The sequence below is a fragment of the Dermacentor silvarum genome, chromosome 7 (genome assembly GCF_013339745.2).
Source record: "Dermacentor silvarum isolate Dsil-2018 chromosome 7, BIME_Dsil_1.4, whole genome shotgun sequence".
NCBI classification, from domain to species: Eukaryota; Metazoa; Arthropoda; class Arachnida; order Ixodida; family Ixodidae; genus Dermacentor; species Dermacentor silvarum.
The window spans coordinates 742,127-761,425 of record NC_051160.1 but is presented as its reverse complement, the minus strand read 5'-3'; the positions used below and the strand labels follow the sequence as shown (position 1 = coordinate 761,425).

The following is a 19,299-nucleotide window of genomic DNA, read 5'->3' as shown; positions in this document are numbered from 1 at the left end:
GAGTCGCAGCCCTCTCGAATGAAATCATGTCGGCAGTCCGCGAATCCTTCCTGGACATGTTCACGGCGGCCTTAACGCAAACCCTTCCCGAAATTGTGGCTCAGGTCTCTGACTCGGTCCTTAATGCCATGCAGCCCTGGGTCAGCACCCAAATTAAAGATGCCACTCGTTGCGACTCCCCGCTGCTCAAACGCAAGACCTCCCGCCAGGCAGCGGAGGAAAGCCGTTCAGGGCAGGCTCTCGGTGGGCCGGTGCAGCATCTGACTGGGACTGCGCCGGTTCCCGGCCCGAGCCGGTCCCCCACCACGTAAAATAAATACAAGATGTCTAGCCAACTGAACAGGAACGCTTAAAATCTAGAAAAATTCGAGATCATCCAATGGAACTGCAGGGGTTTTAGAGCTTGGAAAAAGCGGTCGCACCTCCAGCTCTACCTGCAGTCCCTAGTTGACATGCGACGCTCCTTGCCCTGCAGGAGCCTGTCATGGACGCTAAATTCTCAGGCTACAGCACCTTCCAGGGGGACCCCTCGACTTGCATCCTGGTGAATAAGGCTTGTAAGAAACCTAGGGGTCGCCGCGGAGCGCCTGCCAAGAGGACCAGCTCAGCAGACTTTTAGAACGGCCTGCGCGCGCCGGCGTCTCGTCACCCGTCAAGGCACGGCTCGCGGATGTATCATCTCCACGACTTGGACTGTAGAACCTAAATCTCCTATGCAAGATGCACCCGGCGCATTACACAGACACCTGCCCGTGGTGTGCAGCAAAACCCACGCTGGCTCACATAACGTGGGACTGTATGGCTAGGCCGGGAGATGTCAACTCACCCCTTCTAAGGATGACAGACTTCGTACGGCAGTGGGAGGCACTGTTCGCAAGCGAGGACCGGGAGAGCCAACTGGCCCTCCTGGACCAAGCTCAGCGAGCCGCTAGAGCCAGTGGAGCCCTGGACTGAGGGCCCCACCCAGACCTGCCGTTAAACCTTTTACCTATTTAATAAAGTTTTTTCCTCCTCCTCCTTGGACTGTAGACGCCATGTAACTCGGGTGGAGTGCATGCCGACTCTTTGGTATGCACAGGCGTGGATGCAAGGTGGTCGCTGCTGAGGACTAGCGGGCTCACCAGTTGTGTAGTTGATGGTGCGGGCAGTGTGGCGGTAGGTTGTTCGTCGTCGGGGAACGAACGGAGACGCAGAAGGCGCAGTTGTCGTGTTGTCTCCGATTCGCGAGCAGTGGCGCAGCGTTCACCCGGCACCGATGGCGAAGAGGATGACGTAGTTTGAGCCATTCCTTCAGAAGCGTCAGCCGTTGAAGGAAACTGTGTCATGCTGCGTAATTGATAGGGAACTGGTACGCCAAAGTGTTGAAAGAAGGTGGTCTTGAGGCCCTCGTACATGTTCTGGTCTGGTGGCGGAAGGTCAAGACGAGAGAAGACGTCGGTGGAAATTTCTAACTTGAGGAATAGGTACCGCCAGAGCTGCGACAACACGCTATTTACGTATAGCTGTGCGTCTACCTGCGCGAACCTCACGATAGGGCTGTGCGGACGGTAGGGCCACAGTTGCAAACGCCAAGGGTCGTCGAGCGTCGGTGGGCGCCACTCTTCTTCCGGCTGGTCCATGGCCGCGGGCAGGGCTCGGTAGCAGGCGATGCTGAATTGGTCCTTGTTGATACTCTGAGGATCACGTCCGAAGTCACCAATGTAAGAAACCGAGGGGTCGCCGCAGAGCGCCCGACCAAGAGGACCAGCTCAGCAGACTTTTAGAACGGCCTGCGCGTGCCGGCCTTGCGCCGGTGGCACGCGCCGCCCAACTTTATTCTCGTCGTTCACAGATGGTACCAAGGCGCCAGCTGAGAGCGCCGACCTTAACGACCCTGCGTTGCGACGTTGGTGGGCGCTACAGGCTTACACCGCGGTTCAGGTCGACTTAGACTTGAGCACCGAGCAAGAATACACAATGGCCCGGGTACTGCATCTCAGACGCCGCGACCCGTCAATACATATCCTCAACATATACTGCCCCCCGCATAAACCGCGCGCAACGTTAAGTGAAATCTTCCTTCGCGCGATCAAATTGGCAGATAAAGAGCCACTAGTGATCGTTGGAGACTTCAATGCTCCCAGCCTTCACTGGAGCTATTACTTCGAGAAGGCCAGAGGGCGTAAGCTGGCGGAGCTCATCTCCACCCTTCGCCTCATGTTGCTCACGGACCCCACCCGAGTGGGAAACTCGGTAACCCGTGACATGTGTCCGGACCTATCTCTCGTAAAAAATGCTGGGGACGCCGCCTGGAAGAACTTGGGCGATTCTCTAGGCAGCGATCCCTGCCTTCTGCGGGTTACACTCCTGGCAAAAGCAGCGCGTAAAAATGGGGTCAAGCTAAGCTGACCGATTGGCACCAATTGCGAAATCAGACTATCCCTCCCGTACTCTTTTCTGGCGGCTATGCGGAATGGGCTAAACATGTAGACAACATTCAGAAACAACACGTCACTACACTACAAACCACCGAAGAGATCCCCGCAGTGGACACTTACCTCCTGCATTTGTGGGAGGCGCGCCGAAGCTTGACTAAACGGTGGAAAAAGCAGAAAACCAATCGCAAATTACGCGCCCGAATAGCCCAAATCACAGAGAAGGCTGCATCGAATGCTGCCCAGTTCTCAGATTCAAATTGGATAGCAGGCTGCGACGCCGCAGCTCAAAAGATGAGCTCCAGGGAGACATGGCGTCTCTTTCGCAGTCTCATCGAGCCCTCTCAAACGAGAGGGGAGGCGAAAAAGCAGCTCCGGCGGGCTCTGGAGGGGTACCAAGGTACAACGGCGCGGCTTGCGGACACCCTGTGCGATAGATATCTCTGTCGTACGGAGGACCCGAGCGGGCCCGAGTACACGTACTCTGGCAAGCTTAATCAACAACTCGATGCCCCTTTTGAGTTGCATGACCTTAAGGCTGCCTTGGCTAAAATGCGCCGGGGTACGGCTCCGGGACGGGACCGCATAACAGTGAAACTGTCCCGGACTCAGCCTACATCCATTTGTTAGAATACATGAACCAAATCTGGGGCGGGCATCCACTCCCTCCCGAATGGAAAACGTCACTTCTAACGTTCATCCCCAAAACAGGTAAGGCCGTGAATACGGACAATCTGAGGTCCATATCACTGACTTCGTGTGCGGAGAAGCTTACGGAGACAATGAATGAATTAATGAATGTTTATTTTTCCACAAAACATGTACAATGCAGTGTTGTGGTGGGAAAGTGGGAAAAAGGCTGCTCATGGCAGCTTGACTGGTCCCAAGAACGCAGAAACAACCGAACAGCAGGGTGGAGTAAACATATTTCGTAATTACTATATAAAAAAATTGCGATTATATAAATACAAAAACATTGATCATCTAGTCAATAAAGAAAGACATATTTGAATCATAACTGAATCAGACATAATTTAAACACAGAGACACAACTGAATCATATAGAGGAGTGAAAAAAAAGTTAAAAAGATCAACTGGTGAACACGACAGTACATCAATTTCATTACTCAACAGTTTGTTGAGTAGCCTAGGCAGTCTTGAACATAGCATTTGCTTGCCGTAATGGGTACGTGAGTGAGGTGTGTACCAGTATTCCGAAAATCTGGTTGTCTACATTGCTTTACGCTTGTTGAGTTGGGCTTTTGACTGTATAAGGCTTACGTTGCTTTTGTGTTCCTTTTTATAGGCTATTGCCAGACGGTATTCCATAAGATTTTTAATTTTCAAAGTTTTAAGCTCTTGAATAATTAAGGAGGCAAATGGGAAGTCGTACGGCTTGTAGTGGTACTGGATCGCCTCTCTCCATACTTGGAGGGCAGGGGCTTCATTGCAGCTACCATGTTCGGGTTTTGCCCGCACATGTCTGCACAGGACTTCCTCCTCCAGCTGCACAGGGACGTAATACGACCCACAACTATGCAACACAATGACAAAGCCGTCGTCGCCCTTGATCTGAAAGGGGCTTTAGACAATATTAAACATGGTAGCATCCTGGCCAACACGAATTCCACCGATTGCGGCGCTAAGACCTACGCATATGTAAGATATTTCCTCTCTAAGCGCCAGGCCCTTCTTCGGATCGAGGACAAGGAATATGGCCGTTACACGATGGGAACACGGGGTACCCCTCAGGGAGCGGTGTTATCACCACTCCTGTTGAACATAGCTATGATGCGCCTCCCAAGCCAATTGGCCCGGGTGGAAGGCATTCAACACGCGTAATATGCAGATGACATTACAATCTGAACCGCTGAGGGGAGCCTTGGGGAAATGGAGGACCGCCTTCAGCTGACCGCTTCTATAGCCGAGGCGTATGCCATTGACTGTGGGCTCCAATGTGCTCGAGCCAAATCAGAGCTTCTGCATGTCAGAGCGAACCCAAAGAATAAATCAGCAATACGCATCTCTCTGTTGGGAGGTCCTATCAGAGATATGAATGATCTCCGGATTCTGAGCCTGTTCATTCACCACAGATTCGGACCGGACTCCACTATTGCGAAACTCAAGAGAGTAGGCGAATAGGTAGGGCACATACCTTCGCACTACTAAGCAAGAAGACGAGCGAATAGACGCCATTATCCGCAAAGCAACTAAGCGAGCCCTGGATCACCGGGCTCCTCACCCTAGCTCTTCTAGCTCGAAGGCAAACCTACCGCTGCTGCGGTTCTCTATATAGCGATAACCACCGCCTTTTCCCGACTCCTGCAAAGGGGCTGATTAAGGCGGAGGAGCGAACTTTAAGGCGCCTGCAGACAGGTACTCTACTCTCTCCTGCAATCATCAAACATTTAGATCCCAACACGGATGGGCGGTGACCGCACTGTTAGGAGACCCGTGATATCTTCCACATGGTGTGGGTATGTACTAAAAATCCCCACCTCCCCCCTTCCCCTACCTCTTCCCGAGAGGCATGGGAGACTGCCCTCCTCAACTGCTCTTCGCTGGACTCGCAATGGGCTCTGGTGAAACGGGCGCAAGACGGGGCCTCGTCATGCGTTGTCCCGGACTAGGGACGCCGATCATGTAGCGGGGCACTCTGCGACCCTCAAACTCTCTCTATTAGACAAATAAATGTTTTTCACCACCACCGCCGTCGAAGTAGAAAAGAACGTTGGCAATCATAACAGTCGGATCCCGCCAGTGATTGGTGCTGACACGTTAGTATAAGCGGAGCCAGTCGTCGACATCAGGACTGCCGACTCCGGTGAAAACACCAGGGTCCCGAGGGGGGGAAACAGTGACGCAGGTCGGGGCTGCAGGCGGAGACGTGGGGTAGATGAAGTGCCAGCAGCAGGAACCGAAGTTGCAGTGGCGCCGTTGCGACCGCTGCGAAGCTCCATGACGGGTATGGGGAACGTCCGCCCCCGCAAAATAACGTTACGTGTAGCTGATGCTAAATACGATGTACAATTTATTTACAGAAAAGCTAACGAAGGCCAAAATGGCGACGCTATGTCAAGCGGGCACACGTCGTCTTCCTTCTCCTCAGTGCAGCCACCACACTGTGGCGGCTTTTGCGTATCAATATATATATATATATATATATATATATATATATATATATATATATATATATATACACCTCTGCTACAGGGGTCTTCCAGATAAGAGAGAATCCGGAGTAGGATTTCTAGTCCATAACAACATAGCGGGCAACATTGATGAATTCTACAGCATTAATGAGAGGGTAGCAGTCGTCGTAATAAAGCTGAATAGGAGGTACAAAATGAAGGTAGTACAAGCCTACGCCACAACCTCTAGTCACGATTATGAAGAAATAGAACAGTTTTATGAAGATGTTGAATTAGCAATGAGAAAGGTGCAAACTCAGTATACTGTAGTCATGGGCGACTTCAATGCAAAAGTGGGGAAAAAGCAGGTTGGTGAGCAAGCAGCAATTGGCAACTACGGCATCGATTCTAGGAATGAAAGAGGAGAGATGTTAGTAGAATTCGCGGAAAGGAATAGGCTCCGAATAATGAATACCTTCTTCAGGAAACGCAGCAACAGGAAGTGGACCTGGAAAAGCCCTAATGGAGAAACAAGGAATGAAATAGATTTCATACTCTCTGTCGATCCAAGCATAGTGCAGGATGTAGAAGTGTTAGGTAAGGTAAAGTGAAGTGACCATAGCTTAGTGAGGTCTAGGATTTCTCTCAATTTGAAGAAAGAAAGAGTGAAATTAGTCAAGAGAAAACAGGCTAACCTAGAGGCAGTAAGGGTAAAAGCAGACCAATTCAGGCTGGTGCTCGCAAACAAATATGCAGCTTTAGAAAATGAAGATAAAGACAACATAGAGGTCATGAATGAAACCGTAACTAGGTTGATCTCAGAAGCAGCAATTGAAGTAGGAGGCAAGGCACCAAGGCAACCAGTAGGTAAGCTCTCCCAAGAAACAAAGGACCTAATAAAGTAACGACAAAACATGAAAATGTCCAACTCAAGAGATCCGATAGAATTCGCTGAACTGTCAAAACTGATCAACAAGAATAAAGTAAGGGATATTCGAAATTATAACGTGGGAAAGATTGAGGAAGCCGTAAAACATGGACGCAGCATTAAATCAGTAAGAAGAAAGCTTGGCATAGGACAAGGCAAGATGTATGCACTGAAAGATAAGCTAGGTAATATCATCAGCAATTTCGATGACATAGTAAAAGCAGCGGAAGAATTCTACACTGACCTGTACAATGCCCAAGACAGCCAAGCTACTTTCATTCGAAATAATGATGAACCGGATACAGAGGCTGCTTCTATAGACCTTTTCACAAACCGATGTTTGAGCAGCGCCATTTGCCGACGCGGGCAACGTCTCGCGTCAGAACATGTTATGTCCCCATTTTGGACTGTGCGCCTTGCGAGAGCAGGCCGGCCGCACTTCGGTTGTGTGATCTTCGCCGCGCATTATTTCGATTGTTTTCTTCCATTTCGCTTGTCTTGTGCGGCTTGACTTGTTACGTGTTTCACGTGCTCGCGTGAGCGCTCAGTGTGGTGTGCCGTGGCAACAGCAAGCCCAGCCAGTGGATGTGGTGTTTCGTCGTCGGTAGCGGCGGTAGCCGCGTCTGCTTCGTCGAGACCTGGCGTGCTAATGAGCGGTATATTTCATTGTTATGTCTGGACACATGTGACCGTATCATTGATTGAATCTGATCACCATTAGGTTTCGCGGTTGAGGGTTGCCTCATTTAGCGAAAGCAGGCGCGTACGTAGCTGTCGGGCAATGCTTAGAACCAGGCGCCGGCGGCCCGACGACGCGTGTCAGTGGTTGGTAGATATGCGGTGGTTACTCCATACGCTTCCAACGCAACTGAGCAGCTCAATAATGCAAAATTTATTGGATCTGGTGCGGTGCAGTGTGCTTATAACCAAATGTCAAAGCATAAGCGTGGAGATCGAGCAGCGCGGTACCTGCAGCGAACCGACGCGCGACAGTGATCACAGATATGCCAGGGCAACTGATACAGCCCAGGTGCTAGATTTCTATATTTAGTATTTAGTAGTTATTTATTTATACATACTGTCAATCCCAATAGGTATTATAACATGACTTGTTATAAAGGTATATTTGTTTACCTATTTTTTACGTTTGTTTACCTGGAATGGCTTTTCTTTCGAATGTCTGAATTTGGAACAAGCTTCGCTCACGGTGAACCTTAACGTAGATCGTGCGCGAAGTTTGTATTGAAGATATCGCGTAGGAAAGAATTGTTCATGTGCGCTATCTCTGAAGCGGAATAAGATAATATTGCAGCGTTAGGGCCATCTCTGCTCTTTCTCTAGTTTCTGTGCAATGTTCATAATAAAGTAATGTCGAGTCTTGACAATTGTCGAATAAATACATATGCGTATGACTGTAAACCACTACTGACCGTGAGTGAAAAGCGCTTAGTGGTCAGCGAAGCGGTCACTGCACGCACGTAAGTATTTCACTTGATCGACTGTGCGAATAATTTTTTTTTTTGTTACTGTTATTCTTGAAAGTATGATGCTATTGCCCGCGCGTACCCATGCGAATACCATTTTTTACGTTCTAGCTGGCGCGGGCTCATTTAGCGCGTTTCTACGCCATGCACAGTTAGCGCATTACGGTTCCCGAACTCTAGCACTGGCGCTAGGCCGCGCTGATGAGGTTGACACGGTCGTTTTTGCATTCTTTTGCTGCCCAAGCACATAGACAACGCTCAAAGATGGGTGAGCTCGATGCAGCACCACACTGTTGAAGTTATTAACTTTATGGGCAGGGCCGCGCAGGGTGCGTGTGAACGCAGAGACAATGTTTTGGTGGACACAAGGTCTGCATACATCTTCCATAGGGCACGATTTTTCCAGATCGTTGCGAAGTGTATTTACCGACTAGTCCTCTCGCAGAGTGCTTCAATTTGTGTTATATATACCGGTGTCACACGGCCATTATGATAGCGATCGAGACCGATCTGGATCAGAATGTTCGACCGCGATTGGCTCCCTTCCGCAGATTGAGCAAAGAAGCCAATCGCGACCAAGAAATTCGACCCAGATCGGCCTCGATCACGATCAAAAGTGCGCCGTGTGGCCCCCGTATTAGGCACTGGAATGAAGTCGTGTTTGAAAGAATAGCAAATGTAGCCTCTGCCACTACATACGAGAAAATATTGCATCGAAGAGCTGACAATTCTCGCAACCTATTGGGAAATGTGAAAAAGGTTTACCAAAATGCGTTATTTTACTGATGTGTGCATTGGTTCACATTAGACTGAAATTCCAAGTCCATAGGTGATGCAGGAAACCGGCGAAACGTGAACATATCACATCGGCAGTGGTCTCGCGGAGTGCTGTGTTGTGAACACACTTACTCCCCAAAATCGTTATTTTCCGCTGGTTGTTTGTGCACCCATAAACTGCACAGTGCTGGCCTGTAGCCTTTTGATGAGTATATATGCCATTATTTACGAGCGTAAGTGATTCGTGACAAAAATAAACGGAAACATCGAAGGAAAGCTACCACTCCGCAATGCAAGCGCAAGACAAGCTCACAGTCCAGACCGAACAGGCAACACTGACACATACTCTCCACGCCAGACCGTCGGAAGCGCCCTCGTGAAAACGTCTATAGCTAGCGATGAAGTTAGAAGGGCCTTGAAAGACATGACCAGGGGAAAAGCTGCTGGAGAAGATGGAATAACAGTAGATTTAATCAAAGATGGAGGAGATATCATGCTTGAAAAGCTTGCGGCCCTTTATACGCAATGCCTCACAACTTCAAGTGTACCAGAGAGCTGGAAGAACGCCAACATTATACTAATCCATAAGAAGGGAGACGTTAAAGAATTGAAGAATTATAGACCCATTAGCTTGCTTTCAGTATTGTATAAAATATTCACCAAGATAATTTCCAATAGAATCAGGGCAACACTTCACTTCAGCCAACCAAGAGAACAGGCTGGCTTCAGGAAGGGATATTCTACGATGGATCATATCCATGTCATCAATCAGGTAATCGAGAAATCTGGGGAGTACAATCAACCTCTGTATATGGCCTTCATAGATTATGAAAAGGCATTTGATTCAGTCGAGATACCAGCAGTCAAAGAGGCATTGCTTAATCAAGGAGTACAGGAGGCATACGTGAATATCTTAGCAAACATCTACAAGGATTCCACAGCTACCCTGCTTCTCCACAAGAAAAGTAGAAAGTTACCTATCAAGAAAGGGGTCAGGCAAGGAGACACAATCTCTCCAATGCTATTCACTGCATGCTTAGAAGAAGTATTCAAGCTCTTAGACTGGGAAGGCTTAGGAGTGAGGATCAACGGCGAATATCTCAGCAACCTTCGGTTTGCAGATGACATTGACCTATTCAGCAACAATGCAGACGAATTACAGCAAATGATTGAGGACTTTAATCGAGAAAGTGTAAGAATTGGGTTGAAGATGAATATGCAGAAGACAAAGATGATGTTCAATAGCCTGGCAAGGGAACAAGAATTCAGGATCGCCATTCAGCCTCTAGAGTATGTAAAGGAGTACGTTTATCTAGGTGAATTACAGGGGACCCTGATCACGAGAAAGAAATTCACTGAAGGATAAAATTGGGTTGGAGTGCATACGGCAGGCATTGCCAAATCTTGACTGGGAGCTTACCACTGTCGTTGAAAAAGAAAAGTGTGCAATCATTGCATTCTACCGGTGCTAACGTATGGGGTAGAAACTTGGAGGTTAACAAAGAAGCTCGAGAACAAGTTAAGGACTGCACAAAGAGCGATGGAACGAAAAATCTTAGGACTAACGTTAAGAGACAGGAAGAGAGCGGTGTGGATCAGAGAACAAACGGGGATAGCCGATATTCTAGCTGACATTTAGCGGAAGAAATGGAGCTGGGCAGGCCATGTAATGCGTAGGATGGATAACCGGTGGACCATTAGGGTTACAGAATGGATACCAAGAGAAGGGAAGCGCAGTCGAGGTCGGCAGAAAACCAGATGGAATGATGAAGTTAGGAAATTTGCAGGCGCAAGTTGGAATACGCTAGCGCAAGACAGGGGTAATTGGAGATCGCAGGGAGAGGCCTTCGTCCTGCAGTGGACATAAAATACAGGCTGATGCTATATATATATATATATATATATATATATATATATATATATATATATATATATATATATATATATATATATATAGCGGCAACGCGCGGAGGTTGGAAGAAGACAAAGAGGTGGTGTGGAGCGCGCGCTTGAACTGGGCGGTTGATCGTACCGGACTGGTTTTCGCCTTCAGCTGCTCCCTTCATGTGCTCTCATCTAGCATCACCTGTAAATAAACCCACACCTTCGTAACAATTTGGTGGAGGTACTGGGTACGTTGCCCGGAACGACCGCGCAGCTCTACCGACTTCGCGACGGAGCCGACGCTTAGCTGGCTTGCCACCACAGGCAGCGGACATAGAAGATTCGAGAGAAGGCGCCATTGGCGGTGAGCCCCAAGACCATCGCACAGGCCAGGCTGGCTACGGGACAGCGGAGCGATATCCAAGCACATTTTCGGGGAAGCCGGATGAAGACGTGGAAGACTGGGTGAAGCACTACCAAAGAGTGAGTCGCCACAACCGCTGGAGTACTACGAATCAGCTTGAGAACGTGGTATTCTTTCTTGCCGGGAACGCACTTCTCTGGTTTGATAACCATGAGAGCGTTTTGACAACCTGGGACGATTTCGTCGACGAATTTAAGAAGTGTTTTGGTGACTCGATGTCTAAAAAGAAGAAAGCTGAGCAGTCGCTTTCACGCAGGGCTCAATTGCCTGGCGAGACATGCACAACTTACATTGAGGCTGTTTTAAAATTATGCGGAATAGTGAGTGCGACAATGTCTGATGAGGATAAAGTGGGGCGTCTCCTGAAAGGAATCGCAGAAGATGTTTATAATTTTCTGATAACGAAAGAAGACCTCAGAGCCCCTTCCGACCTAAGGCAGCACTGTCGGACGTTTGAAGCCCTTAAAATGCGGAGAATTTTACCAAAATGTGGGCGTTTAGACAATGTCACCACCGTTGCAAGTTTGACAGTCCCATCTGATGATGACATCTCCTGGGTAATACGGCAAGTAGTCAAAGAAGAGCTTGCTCTGCTTCGAGTTGCCGACCCAGCTCATGAGTGTCATCAATGCGCCTTTGACTAGCGCTCTCATGCACCGCAGACATCTTGGTCTCGCAAGAGCTATCCGGAACCTCGTGTGACCTATACCGAGCGGTTTGAAAGCAGGAACATGCGCCCTCTCGGAAATCAGGGACGTAGGCCACTTCCGCCCCAAAGATTTCCTACTCGGGCTCCTTCTCCCGTCTACAGCCAACCAGCCAGCCCGTTCTCTTCGGGGACTACAAACCGCGACTCCCGCACTTGCTACCACTGTGGTCTGCCTGGACACATCGCTAGGTACTGCCCTCACCGCCAGCAGCGATCTCCGCCATTTAATGCCTACAGCCCTGCTACGTCCACAGTCGAGCCGTGGTCATTCCCCAGTTCCTTTCAACGACGGCAACAGGAACGCGCGACACGAGCTGACTCCCCGATGTCCGACCGCAGCCTTACACCGCCACCGACGCGACAACGGCGATCCCCGTCACCGCGTCGTCGCTCTCGGTCACCGCCGCCGCTGGGAAACTAGCTGGTGCGACCGATGGGGGCGATGCCGCAGTACATTCACCTTCATCAAGACCCCCTTGAGCAGTGATGTTAAACAACAAATTGTGTGTTTATGTAGACAATGTGAGTACGGTAGCATTAGTTCATACCGGGGCTGCAGTCTCGATAATGAGTCTGGCTTTCAACAATCGTCTTGGCCAAAAAGTATTGTTTGCTTGAGACCGGAACGCTACCTTTCGCGGTGTTGGTGGAGAACTGTTGCGCCCAATTGGTGTTTGTTGTATATCGATCACGATCCATAGGTAGTCAAAAGTTTAGGACTTAACTTACTGTGCTCGCACGCGCTACCCATGACGTTATCTTAGGTATTGATTTCTTGCGTGAATGTGGGGCGACTTTGGATTGTGGTAGTGGCGCCATTTCTCTGCGCGGCGCCGTGCGTACTCCCGTGACCGAATTCATTAATGATACCTCGGACGCTTTCTCGGTGTCGCAAGATGTTTGTGTGCCCCCACGGACAGCAATGTTCGTACCGGCACACTCTTCTCGCCCTCGTAAGGGATCCTGCTATGGTTTAGTCGAGCCTAATTTCAACAACGCGCTCAAGAAAAATGTGATAGTGCGTCGTTGCCTCGTGCTCGCCGTCGACGGCTTTACCCACTTGTGGACAGTAAATGTCTGAACACAACCGATATCTCTGCCGGCAGGACTTAAGCTGGCAAGCTTTGACGAAGAAACTACGATGACTGTCCAAACCGTGGAACTGTCATCTGCCGGAGCGAAATCCCATCTGAAGCCCGTTTCACATGGTGCGATTTTGCAGTGCGTTTTTCGCAGCTGCGATTTCCGCAGATGCGAAATTCGCAATCCCGTTTCACATGGATCTACGGCAGCTGCGTTTTTCGCATACTCTTTAAGCATTCTGACTGGCGATGACGTATGAGCGAGCCGCCTCCTATTGGTCGTCTGTTTCCACCGCTACAGTGGCTACCACCGCATCTGCGTTTTTCGCAGATAAGTTCAGCACGTCGAACATCGAAAAAAAAAAAAAAAAACGCACGCACGAAGGGTCCGGCGGCCTATTTTCCGCAGCTGCGAATTCGCAGACAAAATCGCACCATGTGAAACGGGCTTAATTCCTACCCTGGTTAGTCCCTTGACTTTGAGCGCATGATCAACAAGTCGCCGCCTTCTGCTGAGCGGCGTCTCCTTCAAGAGGTGCTGGCAAGTTACGCTTCAGTGTTTGATTTTGCGCAAGACCAAAAATCCACCAATACGCTGCCGCCGGCTCGTACGCAACATCGAATCAATACCGGAAAAGCGTCGCCAATTCGCCAGAAGCCTTACCGCGTTTCGCCTTCTGAGAGGAAAATCATCGCCGAGCAGGTGCAAGAAATGTTGCGGAAAGGAGTCATACAAGAATCATGCAGTCCGTGCGTATCCGGTGATTCTCGTCAGAAAGAAGGACAACTCGTGCCGGTCTTGCGTGGACTACCGCCGTCTCAACGCCGTCACACACACACACACACACAAAAAAAAAGACGTGTACCCACTGCCACGTATAGATAACGCCGTCGACTGTCTGCACTCTGCGTCATATTTTTCTTGCGTTGACTTGCAGTCAGGATACTGGCAAATTCCTATGCACCCTTTGGACAAGGAGAAGACAGCCTTCGTAACACCCGACGGCCTCTTTGAGTGCAACGTTCTGCCTTTCGGCTTGTGCAACGCTCCGGCGACATTCGAGAGGTTTATGGATACAGTGCTACGCGGACTCAAATGGGAAATTTGTATGTGCTATCTAGAGGACGTGATTATTTATGGCACGACGTTTCAAGAGCATAATCACCGCTTATCGATCGTGCTTGACTGCATACGGCGAGCTGGCCTTATTTTAAATTCCAAAAAGTGTCACTTCGGTGAGCGTGACGCTCTTGTACTAGGTTTTCTGGTCGACAACAAGAAAATACGACCAGATCCACAAAAGATTGCGGTGGTTCGTAACTTTCAGCAACCAAAGATGGTGAAAGACCTCCGAAGTTTCTTGGGCCCTTGCTCACATTTCCGCCGATTTATCAAGAATTTCGCACAACTTGCTTCTCCTCTCACGTCCCTTCTTCACAAGGACACGCCATACGTGTGGACGGATTCCTGTGGGGCTGCGTTTTAGCAACTGAAGTTTTTACTGACTTCCGGACCGGTCCTGATGCACTTCGATCCCGCTGCCTTCACTGAACTGCATAGAACTGCTAGTGGTGTTGGTGCTGTGCTCATTCAGATCTGCAACGGTCGGCAGCATGTCGTCGCTTATGCTACTCGGACACTTACCAAAGCGGAGAAGAACCACACCGTCACCGAACTGGAGTGCCTAGCAGTTGTATTCGCCATTCAGAAGTTCCGGCCGTATTTGCACGGCCGCGAGTTCCCCATAGTGACTGACCACCATTTGTTGAATTTTGTTGCGGATGCAAAGGTAAAGCAGACGAGACTCGCACATAAGTCACTGCTATGAGCGATACAGTAACGCAGGGATTTGTGGTAAGAGTGACGAAAGAGCCCAATGTATTAGAAATAAAGTTAGTCAATTGGGCGAGTTGATTCATCATTGCAGGCGTGTGATGTCATTATCGAGGCGAATATTATATGCGAAGAAAAAGAAAAATGTGTCTGTGTGGCTTCGTAACGTTGACGGAAAAAGAACTTGGTTTTTTTAAATGCCACAGGTGTGCATTGCGCATGCTCAAGTGACGCACCTGTGATCGTATATGCTATGACAACAGGGGTTAAAAAAGGCGCAGTTTCGCCCGAAAAGCGAAGCATCAAGTACGATAGCAAATTATTAGACAGCTATATGAAGTAAGAATAGTAGTTTTAGCGTCCGAATAAAATCGTAAACATTCGCTAACTAAATTAACAAGCATGGTGTCACACGTGAACAGGCAAACAAACACATCTCAATCGATGACCGCGGACACACACTGTCAAAACGGTCGCGTTTCGCTTCAACGAGCGAAACTCTCGCTTCAACGCAAACTAAGCGGCGACAACACAGCGCGCACGAAGCTATAAGCACTCGACTCTGTACTCATCGCAGAACGCTTTCAAGAACGACCGTAATGTTTACCTGCAAACGCGGACGGCGAACGCTATGCACGAAGGCGAGCTTCTGGTTCTCTCTTTCTTTCCCCCCGCACGGTGGGATCCAGGTGAGCGCCATCTGGATGTTGTTGCAAGGAACCGAGCGGGGCGTGCCGATCGCACTAAGACAGACCCCAAACGACAGCTGGAAAAGGGGTTTGCGTTTTAGTTTTCGCGCAACAGAAATACGTTTCCTCGTATATTCAAATTGCAATCCGACGCTATCATGTCTGTAGGTTGTGCGTAAGTCGTACTTTACGAATTTTCTGACGCATTGTACTTTCAGAAATTCAATAAGTTCAGTAAGGCCTATGCGCCGCGCGGAGGGCCTGCGTGGTTCGGGATGATTTTTCTTTAACGAACAACGCCGCCGACGCCGGATTTTCCGCAACACGGGGCCTGTGTCGCGTTAATAGAAGCATTCGTTTGTGGAAGTTGTGGGGTCTCACACGTGCTCTTGGGACAAAGGAACGACAACACAGTAGTGCTAACAATCAAGAGGGCATTTACTGCACCTTTCATACACTAATACACGCTAGCCATTCACGCTAGCGTGAATAGAACATTCACATGGGCCCGCGCCAAATCAAGGAAGTCCGAATCACCACGACCGGATAGCGAGCGAATATGTTCGCCCCATGCTATGACACCATCGCCTAGTCGTTCACGTGTACGGTCACGCGAACGGTGGCGCGTTCGAATGATCCGTGTTCGTCCATACCGGTGCCCTCCTCCTAGCCACGCGAGACGGTCTCGCGAAGCGTGGATCGGCGCACGCGCGGGACGTCCGCATCGCTTTCCGACCCCAACCCGAAGAGGAACCGCGTTCTCCCTTTTGCGCCCGCCAACCCCCCGCCGTCAAGTGGCGTTAGCAGTGCAACACTAGCGCCATTTCTCGTAATACGCTGCAACTCCGCCGCCGTAAAGCTACGCGGCGAAGCCGGGTTACGGGAGCCATGCGGGGAAAACAACATCAGGGGGTTTAGAAGAACTTCTTGCTGGGCGAGTTGGTGCATAGCTGTATCGGGAAGCGTTGCGCGTACAAACGGACAAACACAGGAAAAAGGCGTGAACGGATTGCGCTCTATCCGTTCACGCCAGAGTTGAAAGATTGCGCTCTATCCGTTCACGCCTTTTTCCTGTGTTTGTCCGTTTGTACGCGCAACGCTTCCCGATACAACATCAGGGGACGCGTGAGAGTCGCGCATCCCCACAAAGTGGCACCACCAGGTGGCGGAGACTCGGCTTTTATTCCTCGATCCACTCCGGATTGAGCCACTGGTCCCTACTAAAGCAGCTTCTTACTGCTGGATCCGTTAGGCTTTTCACAAATACATATTTTGGCTACACCATTAATAGGCCTTACGCTATGCATAGAAGAAAATAAGACGATGTCAGCGGCATCCAGTAAACATGCGAAGAAGCCGAGCGCTAGAAGAAGAAAACGAATGACGACGATGTAGACAGGCTCTATCGCTGTCATTACGTGTAGAATTTAGGACCACCTCCAAAACTGGGAAGGTTTCGTGCTAGAACACGAAGGAAGCGCGGCCGCCATCAGTATACAGATGTTGAGCGGGCGTTAGCCAATCTGACAGCTGCTGGCGCGAGCTACGGGATCAGTATTCTCCGCTGCTGTAGGGCGGCCGAGAGGTACAACCTGGGCTGCCAATCAGTTAGTCGTAAGTTAGAATACTCGCGGCACTATGACAATTTGTCTTCGTGTGTAATTTTCTCGGAAATTATTTAGGGGTTCCAGCGACGAAAGCGGAGAATTTAACAAAGGCGGGATATCAAAATAAGCAACGGAGTGAGCCCATAACAGATATCGCTGTGGAAAATAGCAATCTCATAGAGTTTGTGAGTCTTTCTTGCCACTGTGGATGCTAGATGAACATGGGGTAGCGTGCCTCAGACAAGCTGGTCGACGTTTCTATGGGGGGACCTATTTTTGTCAAACGTGGCCTTGTCATCCTGGGTGGGTTAGCTTTAACGGGTTAGTAGAGTTATGTCACGTAGTATCACTACCGACAGCGACACCACGTGACGTCACTCTACTAGAACACGCCAAGGATGACGAGGCAGCCTTTGAGAGGTCCACCTATCGACCAGCTTGTGTGATACCCCATGTGCATCTAACCCAGTGTGCTTGTCGGCCCCCGCCTCGACATTGGATTCTTACTGTGGACGCAGCTCCAGCTTCCGGAAAAGCTTCGCTCTTTGACGAAGCCGTCCTTGCACGAGCAGGTGCCGCGCCAGCAGTAACCGCGGTGGCATTGGTGGTCCGTCTGGCACTCGGCTACCGCTGGCCATCCGTCTTCCTCCTTGCCAGGTTTGTGCGTCACTGGCGCTGCGAGAAAAGCCTTCGTTGAGTCGAGAAACCTGTACACTGACGGACCTCCGTCAGGAAGCCCGCCAGTATGAATAAATCACTTCAATAAACTGATACATGGTTTGACTGATCAAAAAAGCATGCGGATCCCACGCGCTGTGGAAATCGATGCAAGCGAAGCTTTCTGTGCTATTTGCTTGAGGCGTTGTTGCGCGCCATTATTCCGAGAAGGCCAGCATTGTCATTGCCTCACACCTCGCATCGTGGCAGAAAAGATTCATTCAATTTTGGGGTCACAACTACAATCGGATTATCAGGCACACCGTAGTGGCCAAAATCGCAACGCTACCGCGGCGGACACGAAAGTGTTGATTTGACGTGCGACCGCTTCCGTAGTGTTGCCTAGAAGCTAAGGCGCTTTGTAGCGGCTTTGCGCCTGGACGGCTTGAGTCAGCTGTACCCTTGACAAAGTTGCACAGTGCTTATTTTTCAGAAATAGCAAAACGGAGTGTACCGTATACCTTTAACTTAAGTTTATCCAGTTTGTCCGCATCCGCTCTAGTAGTGGCGTTTCCTTGCGTCTCCTTTTTCCTCTCCCGCTTTCCTCCCATCTATGAGAGGTGCGAGCGAAGAGTGGCAAGGCTCTTATTTACTCGTTTCGGGACGGCGTCGGTGCTACACATTCTCTGCCTCCTCTCCCTACACCATGTGTACCTTTCTATTTACCTCCCCTCTGCAATATTGCACGATAATACAAAGGTAAGCAGTATTTGCAATGTTTTTGTGAGGTTCACGGATAATTACAGCCGTCAAAAGGCTATTGTGGCGACGCCCAAGGAGCTCCAGAGAGCATTGTGGCACAGGCGACGAAAAGGCATAAACAAGTTTCTCGCGTCACCTTCCCTGTCTGCCACACAAATATATGCATGCTCTGAACCACCTCCCGACGTGGCGTGCAAGACAGCGACAGCAACAGCAGCAGCAGTGGAAAAGTCGAAGGAAGAGCCAAAGAAAGCTTCGCTTTAAAACTGAATAACTCAATCGATCACTCTTAATTTTCTTTTAAAAAAATTGTGCATCCTGCGCTTGTGTAGTTCAAATCCAGCGCTAATGCAGCTCCACTAACGTGAAACCTGGGGAAGTGCAAAGCAGTGATGCGCCGGTGTTTTCCTTGTGTTTTTCTTGTGTTTATCTTGTTTTATGCTGTGTTTATATTGTATTTAGCAATGCATCATGCGTTTTGACACCTGTGCTAAGGCACAACTGGTGGGAAATCGCTACGCACATGGAGCCAAAGCCGTTGTTGGTGATAGTTAGAAGCGATTTTAACGAATTTCTGTTAATTAATGCTTGAGTATGCATGCCTTTTAAATTATTTTGAATCATGTTAGTTTACTTTGAACCAGTTTTGATCAATTCTGCACTTGTTTTGACCCTGTTTTGAGCACTTATTTTTGAGCGTGATCACGACAGATCACACGTGACGGACGCCGACGACAGCCCGGGCCCCTAAAGTGCTTCGCACTTAAAATTGTTTACACCTTTTGGGGCGTATCTGCGCAACAAAAAATAGCCATCTGTCTTGCTTGCCTTTCGTTTCTTGCAAACGCTGCAATCGCCACTTTCTTGTCAAGAATGCTATGTAATGCTCATAACGCGCATGCCCTTCGTGGCCTGGA

At 49.5% G+C, this 19,299-nt stretch overlaps 1 protein-coding gene across 1 annotated transcript in view; it reads right to left on the bottom strand.

Moving 5' to 3' along the window:
* The window catches only part of LOC119457436 (uncharacterized), a 742,184-nt gene that overhangs the window by 131,041 nt on the left and 591,844 nt on the right, over positions 1–19,299 (bottom strand). The window contains exon 3 of the mRNA XM_037718988.2: positions 17,471–17,638. Within this exon, the coding sequence (XP_037574916.1) occupies positions 17,471–17,638 (168 nt within the window). The remainder of the gene's footprint in view (positions 1–17,470; positions 17,639–19,299) is intronic.